At 46.5% G+C, this 19,538-nt stretch overlaps 1 protein-coding gene across 3 annotated transcripts in view; it reads left to right on the plus strand.

Annotated features, from left to right (window-relative positions):
- The window catches only part of EML1 (EMAP like 1), a 143,332-nt gene extending 136,400 nt beyond the window's left edge, over positions 1–6,932 (plus strand). The window contains exons 18-23 of one of the 3 annotated variants that reach the window (XM_027120556.1): positions 1,750–1,847; positions 1,958–2,045; positions 3,362–3,457; positions 4,713–4,843; positions 5,407–5,570; positions 6,726–6,914. In XM_027120556.1, the coding sequence (XP_026976357.1) occupies positions 1,750–1,847; positions 1,958–2,045; positions 3,362–3,457; positions 4,713–4,843; positions 5,407–5,532 (539 nt within the window). In that variant the 3' untranslated portion in view covers positions 5,533–5,570; positions 6,726–6,914. Of the gene's footprint in view, positions 1–1,749; positions 1,848–1,957; positions 2,046–3,361; positions 3,458–4,712; positions 4,844–5,406 lie in introns of all 3 variants that reach the window. The other 2 variants (XM_027120555.1, XM_027120557.1) reach the window with 2 other exon arrangements.
- The last annotated feature ends 12,606 nt before the right edge of the window (positions 6,933–19,538 follow it).

Raw genomic sequence — 19,538 nt, forward strand, 5'->3', positions numbered from 1 at the left:
CATCATTTATCAGATTTTCAGCTGTTCTTTACTGTTATTCTTTGTCACGGGGGCAACGGCATTTAGCAGAGAAATGCTCAGGCTCTAGTCAGACTGCTGGGTTCGAATCCTAGCTTCTCTAAACCTGCGTGACCTTGTGCAAGTTACTTTATCATCCATGCCTCAGTTTCCTCTCCTGAAAAGTGGAGATAATATCTACCTCACAGGGGTCTATGAGGATTAAGTAAGTTAATATAGGAAGAGTTTAGAATAGTACTGGTACATAGTAGTTATTCAACAAACGTCGACTCATAATTATTTGATAGTAATTCTTGTTAGCATTTACTGTTTACTGTCATCATCATTATTGTCAGGGCTTGGTCAGTTGGAGGACCAAGTGCAGGTGGTCTGCCGGGCAGCTCTCTGGCCTTCTCTAGAACCATCAGCAGCAGAAGGTGGCCCATCCCCCAGCTAAGGCAGTCCTCGGCCCATTTACCCCACCCCCTCACGAGCCTGCTTTGGACAGGCTAACTCTGACTTGCCAACACCTTGATTTTGGCCAGGCATTGGCCAAGACTTCCGAAAATACCATTTCCTGATGGTGCCAGGCTATGCTATTTCCTGTAGGTCTTCCTACCTTGCGAGAAGGAAAACCAGGGGGAAGAGGTGGGGGGAGAACCCTTATTGACCTCATGATGTGCCAGTGACCGCTAGGACCTTTACAGACATTGTCCAAGGGAATCCTCTGAATTTCGATGAGAAGGTGCTGTGCTTCGTGGCTGGAGGAACTGGCGCTCAGTGAGAGGAGGGACGCATTTGCTGTCCCCGAGCTCGTGGGCAGAGACCCCCCCTCCTCTAGGCTCCATTCTGGGTGCCGGTTGTCCGGCCCCCATGTGGTTCCTTTCTCCTTCCTTCCGGTTCCTGGCCCCAGGAAGGTCTGACCCCCTCCAGGCTAGTCTCTCAGGCCCCGCTTCCATCCCATACATCCTGGGCCTCCCCACTCCGGCTTCACACTTGGCAGGTTCATCTGCCAGCGACAGGGGCTGCTCTGCTTTTACATTACAGTGAGCGCCTTCCCTTGTGTTTCTACACGAGCGTCACGGCCTGATTCCTTAAGCCTTCCTGATGCCAGGAACCTGGGTAAAGGAGATGCTAACTGATGGCCCATTGGAAGAGCGGCAGGAAGGGCCTTCCAGGCGGGGCGGCGGAGGAATAAGGGGGGCGCTGTGTGCACAGAGGTGAGGGGAGAGGGCCCTCCAGGCAGGGGGGAGGGGCAGTGTGCACAGAGGTGAGGGGGAGGGCCTTCCAGGCAGGGGGGAGGGGCAGCGTGTGCAGAGTAAGGGGGAGGGCCTTCCAGGCAGGGGGGAGGGGCAGTGTGCACAGAGGTGAGGGGGAGGGCTTTCCAGGCGGGGACAGGGTGGGCAGGAGGAAGTGTGCCAGAGGCCTGAGAGAACCCGGTCTGTTCAGGGAGGAATGATGCAGCCGCATCCTGGCGGGCCTTGGGGACCCCACTGAGGAACTGAGTCTTGATCCTTCAGCAGTGGGGACAGCCAGGGAAGGTTTTTTTTAAGGGGCAGAATCTGATCAGATGTGGATTTTCAAAAGATAGCTTTGGAAGTGGTATAGGAGTGATTTAAAAGCAAATTTTGTCTCTTTGAAATAATTCATGGCTATTTTTTCTAACTCTGTAATGGCCACTAGCATTATCGCTTGTAATTGATAAAATGTTTATTCTTAACAACTGAAATGTAATCCCGCGTGTTTTTGCAGATGGGAATTTCTTAGCAATAGGCTCCCATGACAACTGCATCTACATATACGGAGTCAGTGACAATGGGAGGAAGTACGCACGGGTCGGCAAGTGCTCGGTGAGCGTGCTGGTCACTCCTCGTGGGTCTGTGCGGTTGTTTGTCACGTTAGGACAGTGTGGGTGGGAATCTATAAGGCAAGTGAAACTCACCCATGTGTTCTCTCCCAGGGTCATTCCAGCTTCATCACTCACCTGGACTGGTCTGTAAACTCACAATTCCTCATGTCGAATTCCGGAGACTATGAAATCCTTTACTGTGAGTGGTTCCCCAGGTGTGGTCTGGGTGCAGATCACGTAGAACCTTCACTCTGAGACCAAATGGGACCTCCTGCAAAAACCCACGCCCCATACAACTTGGGCACGTGATGGCGTCTCTGGGCCTGGGTCCCTCCTCTGCACAGTACAGGAGTTGGGCTGGACACCTCCGCCTTGGCATTGAGATACTTGGGGTTTGGGCCCCGAGGAGGAGAAGGTGGGGCCCTGCAGGGAGAGGCAGAGAGAGTGGGTCAGAGCTGTCCCGGCAAGAGGGATGGCCCCTCGTGAAGGCATCACCCTCACGGGCAGAGACCCAGCAGCCCCCTGGGCCCCTCCTCCTCCCTCAGCCCCTCCTGGCCAGGTCTGAGCCCAGGCAGGGCCGCGCAGTGGAGGCATGAAGGATGGGGCTGCACTTGCCGAGCGCATGCTACATGCCGTGCACTGCTTCCTCCAGCATCTGGCAAGCACCTGCCGCGCGCCAAGTGCAGGGTCCCAGGGCAGAGGAGGGCCCGGTCTCTGCCCCGGCGGAAGGTACCAGCAAGTGCAGTGTGCTTCACCCACAGGCTCTCAGGTGATCCACAGCACTTTCTGGCTTGTCCCATTTTAAGGAAGAGGAAATATCTCAGATACAAGGCCACAGGCATCAGGAGCCAGTGGGTGGGGAGGTAGGCGCCCCCTCGTTGAGGAGCAGGCCTGGGCAGGGCTGCTGGTGCTGGAGGGAAGGAGCCTCCCTCGGGCGGGGCAGGAGGCCCTGCCTGATGTGGGGCAGGAGTGGGGGATGGTTTTCAGGGACAGGCCATGGGTCTAGAATCTTCTCAGACATGGTCTCATACTCCACTAGTGAGAGTTTAACTGGGGAACAAACAAATCACCTGCAACGCCACAGGTACTTGGTATGACTGGTTTCCGTAAGCTTCCATTCCTAACTCGGAGCTGAAGGGATGGTGTGTGTGTGTGCGCGCGTGTGCCCAAGTGTATGTTGGGAGAGGGCTAGGGAGCCTGACAGCAGGGGGTGGAGTTGTATCCAGGGGAACAGTGAGCAGACAGGGGCCTCAGAACCAGAGGTGGTCAAAGAAAAGAAGCCAGACTGGGGGAACAGACACAGAGGAGATGAGAAGAAGCGGAAGAAGTGGGGTCCCCACCGAGGCCCCGGGCCTTGGGCAGTGAGCATGGTCCCCGCAGAGCTGGGAGGTGGATGGTGTCCCCCTCCCAGAGGGCTTTGTAGCCGATGGGGCCTGGCTCCGAGGGCCCAGCCTTGCCCAAGAAGGAGAGGGGGCTTTGGCACTGATGTCACCAGACCTGCATTTGCCTTTCCAGGGATTCCCTCTGCTTGTAAGCAAGTCGTAAGTGTGGAAACTACGAGAGACATCGAATGGGCCACATACACCTGCACTTTGGGATTCCACGTCTTTGGTAAGGTTTCTGCACCTTTCATTCTGTCCAAACGTAGGATGTATCTACTTTCAGAATGACTTTCAAATAGTAGTGAAGTCTCTTGGTCGGCTTCAAACTGCTCTGCTACCCCGTGGACCCCACAGGACACACTCCCCGCAGCCCTGGGGAAGGGCCAGGGCTTGCCCAGCTATGGCCAGGCGAGAGGAACCAGAGCCCTTTTCTCTCATACGAAATGGGTCCTGAGATAATTCTCTAGAACGCTTGTATGAGGTAGTGCCAAACGTCCTCGATAAATGGACCAGATGGTACCCTATCAATTTATTTACCATTTGTTAGACTGATTGTATCTTTTTGGCCCTTAAACTAAATTTTTCACCTCCTTCAAAGTTTAGATTAGGAATATGTTTATAAATGGTCTAAAATAAATTGCCACAATTTAGTAGAATAAAAAAAGAAAAGGCGGTACTTATAATCTCTTTATGTATGACCGCACGTCAGTAAGTTGGTCAGAAGTTCACAAGTCTCCTTAGGGCTGGCGTTTTGCCATCTTCTGGTGTTGAATGCTAGGACGCCCTGGGTTTACTCTAGATCTGCCTGTTAGGAAACTGATGTGCATGCAGCTCTCTCATATCCAAAGTTATTGGGACCAACAGGGTTTCCTGAAGCAATGGTCAGGAGATCCCATCCCCCAGACCACACCCCAGGCCCACCTGGGCACAGGGCTGTGGAGTCAGAGCTGCTGCATCACCCGGCCCACAGTGAGCAGACACCCCACCTGCCCAGTGCCACCAGGCAGACAGAAGCCATGAAGGGCTGACACCAAGGAACGCCTGAAACACACAGGCAGTCCCAGAGTTAAAAAGCTCTTTGGAGGGCCTCTCATATGTAAAGAGTTACCCCCAAAAAAGAAAAGTTAGGAAACTGCAGGCTTAGGACTAGTCAGCTTCCCATCAGATGCTTTGGGGATAAAGAAAGCCATCACGTCCAGAACCAGGGATTCTGGCCTGCTTTCTGATGTAGCGTCAAGAAGGGGCCCGAAAGAGGTGGAAGCCCTGAAGGCCTGTCACTGCGAATCTCATGCAGCAGAACAGTATACGCAGTGAGGGTTTCCTGGAACAGCCTGCAGGGAGATCATCTGAGACGAAGCGTTCCTTGGGCGTGGTTTCTAAATTGGGGACATTTCTGTTTTCGTGGGAGTTCGATGGCCAGTCCCCACACAGTGTGGCCCTGTGTCCTGGTATTTCCAGTGCTCTGTCTGGGGTCTTTGTTTTAGGAGTGTGGCCAGAAGGCTCGGACGGAACCGACATCAATGCCGCCTGTCGGGCCCACGAGAAAAAACTCCTGTCAACCGGTGACGACTTTGGCAAAGTGCACCTCTTCTCCTACCCCTGCTCACAGTTCAGGGTAAAGGCTCATCTTCTCTAGCCTTACCCCACGGGGCGCACTTACTGCCTGGCCTGTTGGTAATTGAATAGAAAGGTGCTGTGAGTGATGCCACCAGTCACAGATGCAGGGGTGACCGTCATTCGGCTGCCCCAGAGCACTTCAGGTCCCCCTCCACTGCCCTCTGGGGAGAACCCCGCCCCCCCACGTGGTGCTGGCTTGTCCTCCTCTGCACTTCGTGGGCCTCCCCCCTCTGCTGTCCACCACGGCTCCCTCTGCTCCAGCCCTGCTGAGCCAAGCCCGCACCAGTTCCTGGAACACCCCTCTTCGTTCTTCCCAGACCTGACCCTCCTCCTAGAAGACCCTCCCCTCCACCCCTGCATCCGGTCCTCCCTCCTTTGGGCCTCCCTCCTTTGGGTGCAGCCTCTGGGGTTGAACCTCTCCCTGCCCGCATTCGTCCCCTCCAGACCAGATTCTCAGTGTACAGGGGCTCCGTGTGGTTTGGCACGAATGTAGACGTCCAGCACTTCCAACCCCGCCTCGATGGCTTTGCGTTCAGCTCCCTCCATATCATTCTTCCCCAGGCTCCCAGCCACGTGTACAGCGGGCACAGCAGTCACGTCACCAACGTTGATTTCCTCTGTGACGACAGCCACCTTATCTCCACTGGCGGCAAAGACACGAGCATCATGCAGTGGCGGGTCATTTAGTCCCGGCAAGAACCCGGGGGAGCAGAACGGGCCAGGAGGTACAGACTCGAGTTTCGCTCACTCGGTCACTGTGATTTCTGCTTTGTTTGAAGAGTTCTCACAAACCTCAGGAAAATTATGCCCTTTACTGGTTACCTTAGCTTAGTGGATCGGTGAGCATCACAGCAGGTCAGCCATTCAGGTCTCTCTTTTGTTGTACAATATATAAAACACTTAATATAAAAAAGATGCCAAGGTTTACATTACGGTGACATCGAGAAGTGACTGGTGTATCCTTCATAACTTTTCTATGAACTCTTCAAAAACGGTCACAGAATGCCTTTTCAAAGATTGTATATAGGCTTTACTGTTTCACCATGGAGGTTGCTAAGTCAGATATTTATGATAACGAGGTACTGCATCGTGATCGCTGTTGATTAACTGGTCCTCAAAGGATAAGTCGTTGGGGAAGAGAATGGATAACTGATTTGCACAACTGAATCAGGAAATGCAAATAAGACTTTATTTGGTTAACATTTTCTAAGGTTTCATTCAGTGCTCCCTCTGGGAGGCTGGTGAGAAAGGGGTCAGATTCTTCTTGTGTTAAGCAGATTCTACTCCAGATTCACTTAACTATTGCAGCAGGGTACCCAGGCATTTCAGAGTTCCAGCTAGACCGTCTGCCTAACCATATGCAGTCAGCCACCTAACGCCTACACGAATCACGTCCCCTCTGTTCCCCGCTCACAGGCCCTTGGTGAATGGTGGAGACAACGAGCCACCTTCCTCTGTATATTAATTGGCATGATATGGTATCGTACTTGTATAGGATTTTAGCAATTCATAATGAATACATAAGGCTAGGCTTTACTATTTTAATGCTTACGGACATTGTATATTTGTATTTTAAGACCAAGTAGACCAAGTCAAAAAGATATCTCTCTAGTGTACCATACACCTGCAGCGGGGAGAAGTCTGGAAGGCTCCACCAGGTACTAAGGGCAGCTTCTTTTCCTGTCTTTTGTGCATGGACGGCTTATTACGCTATGAAATAAGATTGCGCTCTGATGAGTAAAACAGAGAAGGCCTTATCCATTTCAGTTGTGTGGCAGATTGAAGGTTATTGTTTACATTGGGGAATGTATCTCAGATTTTAAAATAGAAGAGTAATAAACAGACTGAAAGACGAATGTTAAGATTTTTACTTGTTCTAGGCAAGTAAATGAACTGAACCATCAACTCTACAGCACTGGTTGTTTAGAGTGGCCGATGAAGCTGAACATTGGGGAGCGTTTTTTATTCCATCTCCAGCCGGCTGCGGAAATGCCGGGCACCAGTAAACAATGTGTATTAAAGATGATTCTGTTTGTATGTATCCTTATCAAATATATTCTATAATGAAATAAAATCTGAAAAGTGGATTTCTTATTGACCTATAATCATGAAAGTATATAAATTAAAATATTTAAAATTAGATATGATTCACACAATATTCTGTTTCATATCCAGATTTTTTTTTTCTCACCTGGGTCATTTGCAGATAAAACAGCAGTTTGCATATGGTGTGTAAGCATTCATCAGATCAGACAACTATAAAGCATTCAGCTTTTTGTTGTTGTTGTTTTGGGCCGCCCCACATGGCTTGTGGGATGTCAGTTCCCTGACCGGGGATTGAACCCAGGGCACAGCAGTGAAAGGCCAGAATCCTAACCACTAGGCCACCAGGGAACTCCCAAGAATTTAGCTTAATTACCATACCCAGTTGTTAGTTTACTTGGTTATGTAAATATTGGCAAAAATAATCATTTTTAAATTAATAATTAAGGAATAACCAGAGAAGGGAAGGAAACCTATTATTGACTCAAAAGTTATAAGATCTACTTTTATTTCTATACACTTGCAGTATTTTCCAAGCTCGATAATGGAAAAGGGGTATGTATATAAATCATTATTGCTACCTTCATACTTGCCTACATTTTAAATGAAATTCTCAGTATTAACCTTGCAGGTATTCATTAACATAGGAAGCAGTGGCCACGTACCACCACTTACCACCTCTCAGGCAAACTAGGCCTAGAACCCCGGGATTCTGCTGGAATGAGAGACCCCAGAAGCAGAGCCAGGCCTGTTCCTCCCAGTGGCCTATGGCCACATCAGCTCTTAGCCCTACTGCGGAGAGTGACAGATGACGGACTATTACCCTAATCTCGGTGAAGTGATGGTGTGGACTAAGGTGCAAGCAGTGGACAGGGGAGAGGTGAATGGAGTGTCTGAGAGCGGTTCCTGGGGTGACGTCAGCAGGGCCTGGCGATGGATAGGATGGGGGCGGTGGGTGAGGCCCAGGTCCCCGACTGTTCTCTGGGCAGATGTTGGTGCCATCGGCTAAGATGGGGGGCGCTGCAAGTTTGAAAGAGGATAATGAGTCAGGCCTGGTACAGGCTGGAGCGAGGTGATGGGCCGCTGAGACATCCAAGAGTTAAGTGCGAAGCAGGCGTTTGGCTGGCAGGCGCAGAACAGAAGTCGGGCTGGAGGTACCAGCGTGAGTGATGCTCTCCGCAGGAGGCTGACACTGAAGCCAGGATGTGCTGAGTCTGCGGGTCCTGGGCAAGCAGGGTGAGGAGAGGGCCTCCGACCCAGCCAGGGGGACTCCGATGGACTTCAGGGTTAGGTAGAGCATGAGCTGTCAGCAAGGAAGGAGAAAAGCCAGCAGAGGGCTGGGTGGGGCAGAAAAGAGACCCACACGAGGGCTGTGGAGGACCCGGCAGCCGGGTGGCTTGGTGTGGTGCTCGCTGTGGAGCCACTGTGGGCTCTTCACTTGTTTAGCAAATGGTTTTCCAGCATCTTTGTACAAAATGATGCTGGGCAGGGGATCCAGGCGTGCTGGGAGAGCCTCAGCAAGTGGAGGAGAGAGGGCACAAGGTCAGGGGTGAGGGCATGGGGTGGGAGGCCTCCAGAGCCAGCTGGAGCTGCATGGGGGAAAGTTCAGTGGATCCTGGCATCCGTGGACTTACATCTGCGGTTTCCACTGCATGAGGTGCACCCTGGCAGTGGGTCAGAGGGGCTGTCCGTGGTTCACTGGAAAGCCCGCTCAGACATCTTCCCAACCCCTCCAATTTTTTTTGAGGGATTGCTTCCACTGCCCAGAGGCCGCACACGGCACTCATTGGTCGTTTTTTCTCTGATTTGGGAACAGGCTACCATCATCTAATCTTTGAGGCAGAAGAGCACACAGAAGAAATAACGTTGGAGACCCTCTGGCCTCCTCAAAGGGGTTCAATCTAATACACAACCGGGAAGCAAGACGATAAGTCTGTACTTCTTGCGAGGTGGAAACTGACTCCAGGCTACTCTCCGTACTGGTTCTCAATTTTTTTAATAGAAAATTTCAAACATACACAGAAGTAGAGAAAGCCTCTCACCCAGTTTCAAAAATTATTAACATCCTGAAAGCCTCGTTTCTACTCTCTCTCCTAACTGCGGGTGGGGAGGGGGACTGGAGTACTTTAAGAGTCAGTCCAGCAGATGGCGGACCAGGAGGACGCGGAATTCGCGTCTCCTCACAACCAGGGCACCTACCAGGCCCCGGTGGGGGACCGCAGACACCTAAGGGGACGGGCAGAACCCCCAGCGACCAGGTAGGACGTGGGACTTGAGGGGAGTGAGGGGGGAGGACAAGGGGAGGCGGGACGGGGCTGGCGACCCTGAGGGGCGGCTGGGGGAGGGGAAGGGAGCCCATGCCCGAAGGGGGAAATTGGGGAAACACTGGCAGGGCAGAGGATCAAAAGGGAGCGTGGCCAGGTTTCCCTTGACGACTTGGGACCCCGGGAGCCTGCTGAGATCCCGGCCCGATCCTCTGCCCACCAAGGCCCCCTCCAGTCAGACGGATCCTGAGGGAGCGGGAGGGAGCGGGAGGGGGAGCAAAAGTAAAGGCCGGACCTCTGGGACCGGCACCCCTGAGGGGTGGCTGGGGGAGGGGAGGAGTTCCTACACCCAGCGGGACCTACCCACGGTTAGGGGTCCAGCGGAGATGGGGGAGACCCTGGGGGAGATGATGGGGGAGGGCACGAAGGAACAGAAGGCAACAGGGCCAGTGCTCTCCCTGTCCACTCAGGCACTGGGTAGCCTGCTGGGCTCCCAGGCATAATCCTCTGCCCTCGGAGCCTCCCTCCTGCCATGCAGAGCCCAAGCCCCGCCCCTGCACCCCCAGCCAGGGCCCCACCGCTACACTCGGACCCCCTCTGAGACCCCCTCCAAGGCGCTGGGCCTAAGCCCCACCCACACACCTGCACGCAGGGCCCTACCTCCAAACGCCGGAACTCCATACTCCAGAGGCCCTACTTCCAACGTGCAGCCTCTCCCCTTCTGCCAGGTCCTAAGCAGAGGCCCCGCCCATGCTTGAACGTCACCCGCCTAGGCCCGGCCCCACGCTCAAACGTCACCCCCCACACCCGCCTAGGTCCCGCCCCACCCTAAAAGCCGTCCCTGCCTAAGTTCCACTCCCACCTAAACTCCGCCCCCATAGCCAAAGCTTTTCTTTTTTCTTTTCCTTTTTCCTCTTTTAGATTGGGGTTCTGTTTTACATTGTTGATTCATTGTTGTTGATTCTTTAATATTTTTATTTTTCCTAATAAATCTTTTATTTTTCTAATTTTATTTTATTCTTTATACTTTGTTAGTGATCTCTCCTTTTGGCTTGTTCCCTACCACCCCCGTTTTTTTTTCTTTTTTCTGTTGTGGTTTTGTTTTACCTTGTTGCAGTTGTTTCAATTATAGTTTTATTTTTCCTAATATACTTTTTATCTTTCTAATTTTATTTTATTTTTTATTCTTTGATATTGTACGGCTCCTTTTTTTCTTTCTTTCTTCCTTTTTTTTTTTTCCAACCACACCACGAAGCTTGTGGGATCTTGATTCCCAGGCTGGAGGTAGGGCCTGAGCTCCTGTGGTGGGAGCTCCAAGTCCAAACCACTGGACTAACACAGAACTTCAGACCCCAGGGAATATCAATCGGAGTGAGGTCTCCCGGAGGTCCTCATCTCAGCACCAAGCCCCAGCTCTACCCAACTGCCTGCAAACTCCAGTGCTGGACGTCTCAGGCCAAACAACCAGTAAGACAGGAATACAACACCACCCATCAAAGAAAATAAAATGAAATGACAAAAAAATACGTTACAGATGAAGGAGCAAGGTAAAAACCTACAAGACCAAATAAATGAAGATGAAATAGGCAAGCTACCTGAAAAAGAATTCACAGTAATGATAGTAAAGATGATCCAGAATCTCAGAAGCAGAATGGACAAAATACAAGAAACATTTAACAAGGCTCCAGAAGAATTAAAGAGCAAACAAACAGTGATGAACAACACAATTACTGAAATTAAAAATACTCTAGAAGGAATCAATAACAGAATAACTGAGGCAGAAGAATGAATAAGTGAGCTGGAAGATAAAATAGTCGAAATAACTGCCAGGGAGCAGAATAAAGAAACAAGAATGAAAAGAATTGAGGACCGTCTCAGAGACCTCTGGGACAACATTAAAGGCGCTAACATTTGAATTATAGGGGTACCAGAAGAAGAGAAAAAGAAAGGGTCTGAGAAAATATTTGAAGAGATTATAGTCGAAAACTTCCCTAACATGGGAAAGGAAATAGTCAATCAAGTCCAGGAAGCACAGAGAGTCCCATACAGGATAAACCCAAGGAGAAACACGCCGAGACACATACTAATCAAACTATCAAAAATTAAATACAAAGGAAAAATAGTAAAAGCAGCAAGGTAAAAGCAACAAATAACATATAAGGGAATCCCCATAAGGTTAACAGCTGATCTTTCAACAGAAACTCTGCAAGCCAGAAGGGAGTGTCAGGACATATTTAAAGTGATGAAACGGAAAAACCTACAATCAAGATTACTCTACCCAGCAAGGATCTCATTCAGATTCGATGGAGAAATAAAAACCTTTACAGATAAGCAAAGGTTAAGAGATTCAGCACCACCAACCCAGCTTTACAACAAATGCTAAAGAAACTTCTCTAGGCAGGAAACACAAGAGAAGGAAAAGACCTACAATAACAAACCCAAAACAATTAAGAAAATGGTAATAGGAACATACATATCAATAATTACCTTAAATATAGATGGATTAAATTCTCCAACCAAAAGACATAGACTGGCTAAATGGATACAAAAACAAGACATATATATGCTGTCTACAAGAGACCCACTTCAGACCTAGGGACACATACAGACTGAAAGTGGGGGGATGGAAAAAGATATTCCATGCAAATGGGAATCAGAAGAAAGCTGGAGTAGCAATTCTCATATCAGACAAAATAGACTTTAAAATAAAGACTATTACAAGAGACAAAGAAGGACACTACATAATGATCAAGGGATCGATCCAAGAAGTAGATATAACAATTGTGAATATTTATGCACCCAACATAGGAGCACCTCAATACATAAGGCAAATGCTAACAGCCATAAAAGGGGAAATCGACAGTAACACAATCATAGTAGGGGAATTTAACACCCCACTTTCACCAATGGACGGATATCCAAAATGAAAATAAATAAGGAAACACAAGCTTTCAATGATACATTAAACAAGATGGACTTAATTGATATTTATAGGACATTCCATCCAAAACCAACACAATACACATGCTTCTCAAGTGCTCATGGAACATTCTCCAGAATAGACCATATCTTGGGTCACAAATCAAGCCTTGGTAAATTTAAGAAAATTGAAATCATATCAAGTATCGTTTTTGACCACAATGCTATGAGACTAGATATCAATTACAGGAAAAAAAAATCTGTAAAAAATACAAACAAATGGAGGCTAAACAATACACTACTAAATAACCAAGAGATCACTGAAGAAATCAAAGAGGAAATCAAAAAATACCTAGAAACAAATGACAATGAAAACACGAAGACCCAAAACCTATGGGATGCAGCAAAAGCAGTTCTAAGAGGGAAATTTATAGCAATACAATCCTACCTTAAGAAACAAGAAACACCTTAAATAAACAACCTAACCTTACACCTAAAACAATTAGACAAAGAAGAACAAGAAAACCCCAATATTAACAGAAGGAAAGAAATCATAAAGATCAGATCAGAAATAAATGAAAAAGAAGTGAAGGAAACAATAGCAAAGATCAATAAAACTAAAACCTGATTCTTTGAGAAGATAAAGAAAATTGATAAACCATTAGCCAGACTCATCAGGAAAAATAGGGAGAAGACTCAAGTCAACAGAATGAGAAATGAAAAAGAAGTAACAACTGACACTGCAGAAATACAAAGGGTCATGAGAGATTAGTACAAGAAACTATATGTCAATAAAATGGACAACCTGGAAGAAATGGACAAATTCTTAGAAAAGCACAATCTTCCAAGACTGAACCAGGAAGAAATAGAAAGTATAAACAGACCAATCACAAACACTGAAATTGAAACTGTAATTAAAAACCTTGCAACAAACAAAAGCCCAGGACCAGGTGGCTTCACAGATGGCAAATTCTATCAAACATTTAGAGAAGAGCTAACACCTATCCTTCTCAAACTCTTCCAAAATATAGCAGAGGGAGGAACACTCCCAAGCTCATTCTATGAGGCCACCATCACCCTGATACCAAAACCACACAAGGATGTCACAAAAAAAGAAAACCACAGGCCAATATCTCTGATGAACATAGATGCAAAAATCCTCAACAAAATACTAGCAAACAGAATCCAACAGCACAGGGGCTTCCCTGGTGGCACAGTGGTTAAGAACCCACCTGCCAATGCAGGAGACACGGGTTCGATCCCTGGTCTGGGAAGATCCCACATGCCGTGGAACAACTAAGCGTGTGCGCCACAACTACTGAGCCTGCACTCTAGACCCCATGAGCCACAACTACTGAGTCCATGTGCCACAACTACTGAAGCCCATGCACCTAGAGCCTGCAACAAGAGAAGCCACCATAATGAGAAGCCTGCGCACCACAATGAACAGTAGACCCCACTCGCCTCAACTAGAGAAAGCCTGTGCGCAGCAACAAAGACCCAATGCAGCCATTAATTAATTAATTAAAAAAAGAATCCAACAGCACATTAAAAGGATCATACCCCGTCAAGTGGGGTTTATCCCAGGAATGCAAGGATTCTTCAGTATATGCAAATCAATCCATCTGATACACCATGTTAACAAATTGAAGAAGAAAAACCATATGATCATCTCAATAGATGCCAAGAAAGTTTTCTACAAAATTCACCACGATTTATGATAAAAACTCCCCAGAAAGTAGGCAGATAGAGAACTTACCTCAACACAATAAAGGCCATATATGACAAACCCACAACCAATATCGTTCTCAGTGGTGAAAAACTGAAACCATTTCCTCTAAGATCAGGAACAAGAAAAGGTTGCCCACTCTCACCACTATTATTCAACATAGTTTGGAAGTTTTAGCTACAGCAATCAGGGAAGAAAAAGAAAGAAAAGGAATCCAAATCAGAAAGGAAGAAGTAAAACTGTCACTGTTTGCTGATGACATGATACTATACATAGAGAACCCTAAAGATGTTACCAGAAAAACTACTAGAGCTAATCAATGAATTTGGTAGAGTAGCAGGATACAAAATTAATGCACAGAAATTCCTTTCATTCCTATATACTAATGATGAAAAATCTGAAAGAGAAATTAAGAAAACACTCCCATTTACCATTGCAACAAAAAGAATAAAATACCTAGGAATAAACCTACCTAAGGAGACAAAAGACCTGTATGCAGAAAACTATCACTGATAAATGAAAAATGATACAAACATATGGAGAGATATACTATGTTCTTGCATAGGAAGAATCAACATCGTGAAAATGACTCTACTACCCAAAGCAATCTACAGATTCAATGCAATCCCTATCCAACTACCAATGGCATTTTTCACAGAACTAGAACAAAAAATTTCACAATTTTTATGGAAACACGAAAGACCTCCAATAGCCAAAACAGTCTTGAGAAAGAAAAACAGAGCTGGAGGAACCAGGCTTGCTGACTTCAGACTATACTACAAAGCTACAGTAATCCAGACAGTATGGTACTGGCACATAAGCAAATATAGATCAATGGAACAGGATAGAAAGCCTGGAGAAAAACCCACGCACCTATCATCACCTTATCTTTGATAAAGGAGGCACAAATATACAGTGGAGAAAAGACAGCCTCTTCAATAAGTGGTGCTGGGAAAACTGGACAGCTATATGTAAAAGAATGAAATTAGAACACTCCCTAACACCATACACAAAAATAAACTCAAAATGGATTAAAGACCTAAATCTAAGGCCAGACACTATAAAACTCTTAGAGGAAAACATAGGCAGAACACTCTATGACAAAAATCACAGCAAGATCCTTTTTGACCCACCTCCTAGAGAAATGGAAATAAAAGCAAAAATACACAAATGGGGCCTAATGAAACTTAAAAGCTTTTGCACAGCAAACGAAACCATAAACAAGACAAAAAGACAACCCTCAGAATGGGAGAAAATATTAGCAAGCGAAGCAACTGACAAAGGATTAATCTCCAAAATATATAAGCAGCTCATGCAGCTCAATATCAGAAACACAAACAACCCAATCCAAAAATGGGCAGAAGACCTAAAAAGACATTTCTCCAAAGAAGATATACAGATTGTCAACAAACACGTGAAAAGATGCTCAACATCACTAATAATTAGAGAAATGCAAATCAAAACTACAATGAGGTATCACCTCATTCCAGTCAGAATTGCCGTCATCAAAAAATCTACAAACAGTAAATGCTGGAGAGGGTGTGGAGAAAAGGGAGCCCTCTTGCACTGTTGGTGGGAATGTAAATTGGTACAGCCACTATGGAGAACAGTATGGAGGTTCCTTAAAAACTAAAAATAGAACTACCATATGACCCAGCAATCCCACTACTGGGCATATACCCTGAGAAAACAGTAATTCAAAAAGAGTCATGATGTTCATTGTAGCACTATTTATAATAGCCAGGACGTGGAAGTAACCTAAGGGTCCATCAACAGATGAATGGATAAAGAAGATGTGGCAGATATATACAATGGAATATTACTCAGCCATAGAAAGAAACGAAACTGAGTTATTTGTAGTGAGGTGGATGGACCTAGAGACTGTCATACAGAGTGAAGTAATTCAGAAGGAGAAAAACAAATACCGTACGCTAGCACATATATATGGAATCTAAAAAACAAAAAAATGGTTCTGATGAATCTAGGGGCAGGACAGGAATAAAGATGCAGACGTAGAGAATGGACTTGAGGACATGGGGAGGGGGAAGGGTAAGCTGGGTCGAGGTGAGAGAATAGCATTGGTATATATACACTACCAAATGTCAAATAGATAGCTAGTGGGAAGCAGCTGCATGGCACAGGGAGATCAGCTCAGTGTTTTGTGACCACCTAGAGGGGTGGGATAAGGAGAGAGAGAGGGAGATGCAAGAGGGAGGGGATATGGGGATATACGTATGCATATAGCTGATTCATTTTGTTTTACAGCAGAAACTAACACAACACTGTAAAGCAATTATACTCCAATAAAGATGTTAAAAAAAAAGTCCAAGCCACCATGTCATTTCACCTAGAAATACTTCAGTCTGCTGCTCTGATGAGGACAGTTTATTTTATGTAACCACGATGACCTCATCACAGCGGACAGACTTAATAGCGATTCCCCGCTACTGTCTAATGCCCAGTCCATATGCAGATTTCTCCAGGTGTCAAACCAGCCCCATGTCTCAATGCCTAGCACTGCCTGGGTGTACGATACAGCCATATAAAGCCTTGGGCATACAGCTGCCATGTGTGCCCCCTCCCCTGAAAGTGCGGATAGGGGCTCAAGCCTGCATGTGCCCTTAGTTCCGGATCCTTGTCTGACCCTGTGGCTCACTGCCGCATTGTACCCTTCCCCTCCCACTCCCTCCACCCCTGGGTAGTATGCTTAGCTGTCCCCTCCCCCCACCCTGCCTCAGGCCCCCTCGGGACACTCCCCTCCTAGGCCACCCAGCTGGATCCTTCCCATCTTGGCTGGCGGGTGGGACCAGACCCAAGTGCCTGTTGAGAAACCTCCGCTCCCTCTTGAAGGTGGAGCCCTGTCCAAGGTGAGCCTTTCTGGCAGGGGTTCAGTCCCTCCCAGGGGGTCCCAGCTGTTCCAACTTGTGTCCTTCACGCTCTTCCACACGTTTCAACAAAAACAGGACACAAGCTCAGACCACCCTGGGGCCGGGACGTGGGGAGGGAGTGGTGGCGACCCTGCACTTGGGACGCCTAAGGGAGGGATGTGCTTGTGGACACAGATTTTGTCTGAGCTCAAAATGTGGATGAGCTAAGAACAAATTTGGTTGTTTCGGCTTAGAACCAAAGTAGGTGCGTAGCACCCATAAGATGAAAACTGAAAAGGTAATCATCAAAACTTGGAAATAGATTTACGTGTAAACCTTCCCTCCTCTACCCTTCTGGCTACAGGTGCGCCACCTGGTGGCAGAAAGCAGAGCTCACCTCTTCCCCAGCTTGCCAATTTCCTGTCTGACCTCCTTAGACTAGGAGTGTGGGGAGAGAAAGGAAATTCTTTTCTTTTTTTTGAATTATAGTTGATTTACAATGTTGTGTTAGTTTCAGGTGTACAGCAAAGTGATTCAGTTATATATAGATATATAGATATGTATATTCAGATTGTTTTCCATTACAAGTTATTACAAGATATTGAATATAGTTCCCTGTGCTATACAGTAGGACCTTTTTGTTTAACTATTTTATATGTAGTACAATAGTTTCTATCTGCTAATCCCAAACTCCTAATTTACCCCTCCCCCCCTTCCCCTTTGGTAACCATAGGATTGTTTTCTATGTCCCTGAGTCTGTTTCTGTTTTGTAAATAAGTTCATTTGTATCATTTTTTTAGACTCCACAAATAAGTGACATCATATGATATTTGTCTTTCTCTGTCTGACTTACTGCATTTAGTATGATCATCTCTAGGTCCATCCATATTGTTGCAAATGGTATTATTATGTTCTTTTTTATGGCTGAGTAATATTCCATTATATATATATATATATATATATATATATATATATATATATATATCACATCTTCTTTACCCATTCATCTGTTAATGGACACTTAGGTGGCTTCCATGTCTTGGCTATTGTATATAGTGCTGCAGTGAACATTGGGGAGCATGTATCTTTTCCAATTAGAGTTTTCATCTTTTCCAGATATATGCCCAGGAGTGGGATTGCTGAATCGTATAGTAACTCTAATTTTAGTTTTTTAAGGAACCTCCATACTGTTCTCCATAGTGGCTGCAACAACTTACATTCCCACCAACAGGGTAAGAGCATTCCCTTTTCTCCATACCCTCTCCACCATTTATTATTTGTAGACTTTTTGATGATGGCCATTTTGACTGGTGTGAGATGATACCTCACTGTAGTTTCGATTTGCATTTCTCTAATAATTAGCAATGTTGAGCATCTTTTCATGTGTCTGTTTTCCATCTGTATGTCTTATTTGGAGAAATATCTATTTAGGTCTTCTGCCCATTTTTTTATAGGGTTGTTTGTTTTTTTTAATATTGAGTTATATGAGCTGTTTGTATATCTTGGCAATTAAGCCCTTGTCGGTCTCATCGTTTGCAAATATTTTCTCCCAGTCTGTAGGTTGTCTTTTCATTTTGTTTATGGTTTCCTTTGCTGTTCAAAAGCTTATAAATTTGATTAGGTCCCATTTGTTTGTTTTTGCTTTAATTTCTTTTGCCTTGGGAGACTGACCTAAGAAAACTGCTATGATTTATGTCAGAGAATATTATGCCTATGTTCTCTTCTAGGAGTTTTATGGTGTCGTGTCTTATGTTTAAGTCTTTAAGCCATTTTGAGCTTATTTTTGTGTATAGTGTAAGGAAGTATCCTAACTTCTTTGATTTACATGCAGCTGTCCATCTTTCCTAGCACCACTTGCTGAAAAGACTTTTTTCTCCATTGTATATTCTTGCCTCCTTTGTTGAAGATTAATTGACCATAGGCGTGTGTTTATTTCTAGGCTCTCTATTCCATTCCATTGACTTATATGTCTGTTTTTGCACTAATACCATGCTATTTTGATTACTGTAGCTTTGTAGTATTGTCTGAAGTCTGGGAGGGTTATGCCTCCAGCTTTGTTCTTTTTCCTCAGGATTGCTTTGGCAATTCTGGGTCTTTTGTGGTTCCATATAAATTTTAGGATTATTTGTTCTAGTTCATGAAAAATGTCGTGGGTAATTTGATAGGGAGCACATTAAATCTGTAGATTGCTTTGGATAGTATGGCGATTTTAACAATATTGATTCTTCCAATCCAAGAGCATGGGATGTCTTTCCACGAGAAAGGACATTCTTATCAGACAATGATCGTTCTCACTCTCTGGGCAGCTGTTTCAGCCGACCCTTCCCAGGGAGATTCCAGAGGTTCTTGGGGAGCCCCTACGTTGCCAGTGTTCTCTCACACATAGTGTAGTCTCCTTGACCTGGGGAAAGGTGTTCTTTCCATTAGGCAGCTGCGTCCTCCTGCAGCCCCTGAGCACAGGGCAGTCCACCTCTTGTCCTCTTTCTGTGGAAGTCCGACAGCCCCTGCTGGTGGCCCTGTGGACGGGATCTAAGATGATTCCTCCCCTGGCTCGCATCTTGTCCCACCCCCAACACGGACGGGTGGGCAGTTATGCCCTCCCACAGGGCCTCCTCGGGCATCTGCTGAGAGCCACCCAGTCGCCTGTAGATTCTTCAGCCACTAAGTCCACAAATTCCAGGAGACACGCTTGAGCTCTCAAGAAATTGGGGTGAGAAGGAAGCAACGCCCACCCCTCCTTCTTGGGGAAAGGTGGTTGGAATCAACAGCTCAACTTTCCCCGAAAGAAATTCTCCTTACAAATACTTTTTAAGAATTTGAATTCCTGACCCTCTTATACCCTTAATGTGGTTGTGAGAGGCTGAGAGGTCT

This window comes from Aethalodelphis obliquidens, unplaced genomic scaffold, assembly GCF_003676395.1.
Source record: "Aethalodelphis obliquidens isolate GAN/ISIS:26980383/991018 unplaced genomic scaffold, ASM367639v1 scaffold21, whole genome shotgun sequence".
NCBI classification, from domain to species: Eukaryota; Metazoa; Chordata; class Mammalia; order Artiodactyla; family Delphinidae; genus Aethalodelphis; species Aethalodelphis obliquidens.